The sequence below is a fragment of the Microtus pennsylvanicus genome, chromosome 4 (assembly GCF_037038515.1).
Source record: "Microtus pennsylvanicus isolate mMicPen1 chromosome 4, mMicPen1.hap1, whole genome shotgun sequence".
NCBI lineage: Eukaryota > Metazoa > Chordata > Mammalia > Rodentia > Cricetidae > Microtus > Microtus pennsylvanicus.
The window spans coordinates 31,865,125-31,871,599 of record NC_134582.1 but is presented as its reverse complement, the minus strand read 5'-3'; the positions used below and the strand labels follow the sequence as shown (position 1 = coordinate 31,871,599).

At 44.7% G+C, this 6,475-nt stretch overlaps 1 protein-coding gene across 1 annotated transcript; it reads left to right on the top strand.

The window, feature by feature from the left end:
- The first annotated feature begins 4,532 nt into the window (after positions 1-4,532).
- Znf474 (zinc finger protein 474) lies at positions 4,533-5,939 on the top strand. The gene has a single exon (XM_075970842.1). The coding sequence runs from the start codon at positions 4,610-4,612 to the stop codon at positions 5,549-5,551; it is 942 nt and encodes a 313-aa protein (XP_075826957.1). The 5' UTR covers positions 4,533-4,609; the 3' UTR covers positions 5,552-5,939.
- The last annotated feature ends 536 nt before the right edge of the window (positions 5,940-6,475 follow it).

Below are 6,475 nucleotides of genomic sequence, written 5' to 3'. Positions count from 1 at the left end.
GAATTTGTGTCTGGCTTGATCTCATATAGGAAACCACAGCCGCTGGGAGTTACACATTCAGCAGTCTTGGTCATGTCCAAAGGATAGCATCTCACAGCACTCCCTCCCCCCAGTCTCCAGTTCTTACATTCTTTCTGCTCCCCTCTTCCATAGTGCTTTGTGAGCCTTGACTGGGGAGGGGTCAGGTTGATATAAATCTAACAGCCATGGTTAAGGACTTCCAGTCTTTTATACAATGAGCATTCGTTTTGTGCTGTAGCAAAGGCCATTGTTAAATAAAATATCTCAGTTACTATTAGGTTTTCATGAGCAAGTGACCTCTAAAAGACACAAACAGACATTTGACTCATGGGAGTAAATTCTAAGAAAGGTACCTCTTGCTCATGCAGTGTGTTTTACACTTAACAGAGAGACCCAAATTCATTCTAGTCTGTGCCTGTCATGTCAAGTGTTACACGGATGTAAACTCTTCCAAGATGGCTCAAGGGTTCCAGATATTATGTGCAAATTCTAAACATCAGTGCTTATAATCCTAGCACTTGGCAGGTGGAGGCAAGACATCATGAGTGCACAGCCAGTCTGCAATTAGTGCTAAAAAGAAAATCTTTCTTGAGTCCCACCAGTATGTCCACTAGCTCTAAAAAGAACTCTTAGACTTTCAGCTAAAAACATGCCCAGCTAAAAATTAGGGCTGCCTTAGCCAGGGGAGTTGGGCAGCATGACTTTTGGTAAGCAATGAACTACCTCTGCCAGACTCTGGGAGGGATATTACCTCATTCGCCACAAGCCTTGGTGTAAGTGGGGATATTTGCTCCTTTTGAAAAGCAAGCCTTCACATGTAAGAAAGTAAGAGATTGTATTAGGAGACCGTACTCACATGAGAAGCTAGGAAAAATAGAGGTTACTGGAATGAGGTAAAAGAAAAACACAAAAGACAAACCTTCTTTGCCTTTGAACTGTCCTCATTCAGAATGAGCTTCCCCATTTTTCTTCTAGTTTTGTCCATTTGAAGAATTTGGGCTCCAAACTTAGAGAAAAGGGGCTGCCTTGTGTGCTAACTGTATTTATTTTAAAGGACTAAAGCAGTTTTGAAGGGCTTGGCTACACTTCAGATTGCATTCAGTGTTTCTTCTTTTAAAAAAAAATGCTGTTTAAAAGCAAAATGGGCTCTGGATTCCCACAAGAGTTACATTCAAACTTGTGCTTGTTTCTCTCTTCCCACGAAGAGAGAGGCATAATCCTGATTAAATGTGAGTCCTCCCAGGTATCCCTTAAAGTTTCAATTTGCAAATATGGCTAAAATGCCTAATTGAAGCCCGTCTCCACAGATGCTTGGGTAAAGCGGGCTGACTTTACAAAGTGCTTCTCTTTGTGCACTGGCACCACTGTTTCATGATGATTCTGAGTGACAGGCCAGTTTCTTCATGTGAATTAAGGATATGCAGTGAGCGTTTTCTTTTTTCTCTTTTTAAAGCACTTTTGGTTTTATAAAACCAACTTCCGGGGTAAAATAACCAGCCATCCTTGCCCCGGCACACTGCCTTGGCAGAGCCTGCAGCAGGGATATTAGATGCTACTCCCCAGGGCCCCCAAAGTCTACTCACTTCTAGGCACCTCAACCCTTTTACTTTCATGCCCCCACTTGTGCTGAGAAATGTTTGTAGGAGAGGGGCGCAGCAGAAGACGAAACCCGGAATCTTAGGGCGCTTCCACCTCCTGCAGGGACCGTTCACAGCCCACTCAGGTGCTCCTGCTGTAAAGGCAGTGGCGAAGCAGCTGCAGACCGAACGCCATTTGGCCTCATTGGTCTTCACAATCACCCCGTGTCTGTCGTAAAGACACACTAAACACTTCTTACACACCTCTACCCCACACCCAGCCCCTTCCCTGCCCAGTTACTTGAATGAGCCTGAGGAAGCTGGTAAATTCAGAGAAAGGATGTGTTGCACCTCAACCAGAAGAAACTTGTAGCAAACCGTATCTACGAGAAAATATAAGGACGCCTTCCCAAAAGGAACATCCTTGTCTTCGGAAGCGCCGTCTCCTTATTCTGTTTTTCTCATCTGGGCTCTCCCCTCCCATTTCTCTTTGCCTCTCAGAAAGGGAACACAGAGGCTGGAGAGAGCTTCGTCGCCTGCCCAGGAGGCATATGAATAGTGCATTAAAACAGGGTGGAAACTAATGGGAAGCCACTCCGAGGAATTCAGGCTGAGGGGATAATGGAAAGAGGCGCACACTGGAGCCAGCTAGAACTGGAATTGAACCCCAGTTCTGTCTTGGGCAACTTACTTCTCTTCTCTGACTTGCAGTTTGTTTATAAGATTGAATCATGATCTCTGCCTTGCCATCATAGCGGAATTAACTGAATTATGAACTTAGGAACATGAAAATGAGTGCAGTGTTTGGCCCCACAGTTCCCTAAATCCTATAGTTCCTTCCCTCATGAGAAGCAGGGTAGAGGAGTTGTAGGGGTAGGTAATAGAGTTTTTCCTTGTTCTACTGAGAATTGTCTGTCTGTCTGTCTGTCTGTCTGTCTGTCTGTCTCTCTCTCTCTCTCTCTCTCTCTCTCTCTCTCTCTCTCTGTGTGTGTGTGTGTGTGTGTGTGTGTGTGTGTGTGTGTGTACATGTGTGTACAGAGGAAGGGGTCAGAGTCCAACACCGACAGATGGAGAAGCAGTTTGAGAGAACAGAGCCCATTTTATTGCCTTGAGTTTCCTAAAATCTTTCACTACTTTCACTGTCTGTAACTTTCTGGTATCAGGGAAAATGGATAACTAGGTCAGAGTAGTCAGTAGATCTGGGGATTTTACCCTCATGCTAATAAAGGGTACTAAAATCTCTTCACCACGCTCCCCGTGTCCCTCCAGCCCACTTTTCCCATCCTCTCCCTGTCCCCTAGCCCACTGTCTTTTCTAAGGGTACTGGGCAAGTGAACCATTTTTCTGAGTTTCATTTTCTGTGCTGATCACTCTGTTTGGGGCCAGCACATTCTTTCGTTGCCACGTGTTAGCATCGCTGTCTCAGGAGCTGTCAGAATGAAGAATCGTCTCCTTCTCCATGCCAGACCTGAGTTGATCCTCTAAACTACAAAGATTCAAGCCTTTCTTGGCACCCAAACCCAGGACCTTGGCTCAGCTATCACGGCCCTTTTTATCCCTTACAACGCTTATAACTGGGGTTTTCATGTTACTAGCCTAAAGTCGTATATTTGCTGACAATGCCAGAGCCTCTGATCAGGTGCCTCCTTGGGACCTAAAAAGATGCTCTTAGGCTCCAACCCTGACTCAGTGATCCTGGAAGAGAACAAGGCGTGAGATTTCTGAAAACAACCTTCCTCAGAATTAGGTTGTTAACCCCCAGTGAAATTTACTTATGATTTTCTTCAAGATAAAAACTCCTTGTGCTTCTGCCCATAGCAAGATCTCATTATGTTATCAGTCTTTCCTTCTGGTTTACTCTTTTATTTTAGAGAAAACCAGAGATCATGTGTTTCTTTCTTTACAAAAATATGTAAAATATTTATTTATAAAAATAAATATGATATGTAATAAAAGAACATCAATGCCCAAACATCTTAGTAGTCCCAAGGAAGTTACGCAAGTATCAAATGCTGGTTCCACGAATATTCAAGAAGCCAATGCAGAGTGTCACCAACAATACTCGACATATTTAAATGAACTTTATTTCACTTTTTAAATAGTAAAATGAAAAAAAACCAGTTTTTTTGCTTTGTAGAACAGTCTGAATGTCACCTAAAATATTTGACACATTCCAAAAAAATTTGTTTGACTTTTAAATAGGCTTAAACACAAGTTATTTTTATTATTATTTTTAAGAAACATTCTGAGAAACCTGATGTTTTCACAATTATCAAAGGGGTCTAGGGCACCAAAGGGTTAAGACTCTGAAGGAGGAGGTCTGTGGGGTCAGGAAGGTTTTCTACAGGCTCTGTTGATTCTTTTAATCTTTGTAGTTTACCGTTTTCTCTTCTGTGGATATGCCATCCTGTACTCCGCCTGTCGGTACCTGTCATCCATGTCTATGGGAGATCATTTTCAACCTTCTTTGTGTATAATTTTGCTCTCCTAGTTTCAGTATCCTGCCTGCAGTTTGTAGATGAATTATTCACATTTGTGTCAGTGTTTCTTGAATATTTATAATGTGCTGGTTACTGAGCTAGCCAAAGAAACTATATGGCCAGTTTAAAAATACTGCGTACTGCCTTTTATCAGTTTATGATCTAAGGTGTGTGTGTGTGTGTGTGTGTGTGTGTGTGTGTGTGTGTGACAGAGAGAGAGAGAGAGAGAGAGAGAGAGAGAGAGAGAGAGAGAGAGAGAGAGAGAGAGAGAGAGAGAAGCCCGTATAATAACTTCTTGATTTATGTTTTTTACTCCTTACAGATCCTGGAGACATCTGAGGCTTGATGGGGACTTTCCAACATTCCAGACTGCTGTCCTACAATGAAGCTCTGAGTCACTGACCCAAGTACTGGCAACAACGTGGAAGTCCAGGACAGTCAGCGTCATGCACGGTCGGTCAGTCTAAGCAACAGCCTAGACCTAGCGTGGCCTGAAACTCCAGCAAACGCTAGAGAAAGCCTCCAGCGTTCATGGAAAGAGAAAAGGAAGGGATTCCCAGCCAATCGCAAAGAACTTTCCACAGCTACAAAGAGCCCACCTTCCTTATCCATCAGGGTGCACTGCCTAGTGACTCTCACTTGACCCTTCCGCCAGAAACACAGTGTAGAGATCTCACTGAAATCATAAAGACCAACGCGCAGCAAAGGAGACCGGGAACAGTGATACTATCAAAGCACCCAAACAGAATTATGTCAGGGAACCAGCCTAGCCCTCCGGTAATCCCATCCCGCAGGCCAGGATTCCGGATTTGCTACATCTGTGGCCGAGAATTTGGTTCCCAGTCGATTGCCATTCATGAGCCCCAGTGTTTGGAGAAGTGGCGCATTGAGAACAGCAAACTGCCTAAGCATCTGAGGAGGCCAGAACCCTTCAAACCACAGCCCATCGGTGGCAGTGGCTCCTATAGCCTCCAGGAAGCCAATGAGGAGGCATTTCGGAGTGCGCAGGCTCAACTGCTCCCCTGTGACTGTTGCGGCCGCACATTCCTGCCAGATCGTCTACTGGTTCACCAGAGAAGCTGCAAGCCAAAGGGTGAGAATTCCAGAAGGCTGGGCACTGATGGTCCCGATGCTCCTACTGGTCTCAAGAAAGCTTCCAGTGGCATTCCAGCCCGACCAAGGACTCTCATCTGTTACATTTGTGGTAGGGAATTTGGCACACTGTCCCTTCCTATCCATGAGCCCAAATGCTTAGAAAAGTGGAAAATTGAGAATGACCGCCTCCCTAGAGAGCTGCGTCGGCCACTGCCCGAGAAGCCCCAACCTCTTCCAACTGGACAGCCCAGCCAAGAAGGGTCAAAAATTCCTGATTCGAACTTAGAAAGGAAAGGCGCCTCAAATGTACCCACCAATTCCAAGCAACAAAGAAACATGGCGGCCCCGAGTGAGGACAAGGTAACTGGCGTCATATAAGATGAAGTAGTTGAACCGGGGACATGTTGCATCTTCAAAAGGGATGAGAGAATTGTTCCGAGAGCCCGCCACCTCAGCCCCAAGGATGGTTTCTCTCAAAGTCTTTCTTACTTGTGTTTTAAGGTGGTCTCTCCAAGTGGATCTCATTTGGACTCCAGGGGCTATGTCTCTTTTGGCAAAGTAGACCTAACAACAACACACTTGCCTGATTGGTTCATAATCCTTTTCAGTCCTACCGCCTTAAAGAGATGGACCTTTTTATCCCCCTCTGATCCCTCACCCCAATAATCCCTGGAAGAGACTGTTACTTAAAATGAGTCATTAATGCTGTGTCTACATTACAGAGATATAATTCCCATTCCAACAGCCAATGTTTATTGCTGGTTTATTTTAGTCGTCTACCTTAGGAATTCAGTTCTGGCAATGCTGGATTATGCTGTTTGAGTTTATCTTACTAAAATAGAATCTGTGTCAAAAACCCCAAATGACTTTAGCAATAATTAAACACTGGGGCGCTTGCTAAGTCTATGTGCTCTGCAGATGCAGTATGGTTTTGTTTGTTATAAGCGGTGGTGGGGGTGGGAGGGTGTTAGCCCCAGGATGGATTCTGAAACAACTTGCTATGCTTGCCTGGTTCTGGGAAGTGCTCAGTTCTGTGTTGTTCTGTACCCTTTGTGGAAACTCTTCATAGGGTTGGGTCCCACAACTTCAGTCATTCTAAACAAGTATGAACTCAGGTATCAGCCGATACAGTGAAAGTCCTTGGCATTTTACTTGGGGTCTCACCACCAGCGGGATTGCGTGGGGGTCCTTATGGAGGTGATTAACTGGACAATAGAACATGGTGCATGATCTCTGTCCCACCATTAAATCGTGACACTAGCCTGTCACATCTTACGTGTCAAATCTGTAAGAGATGGGGGG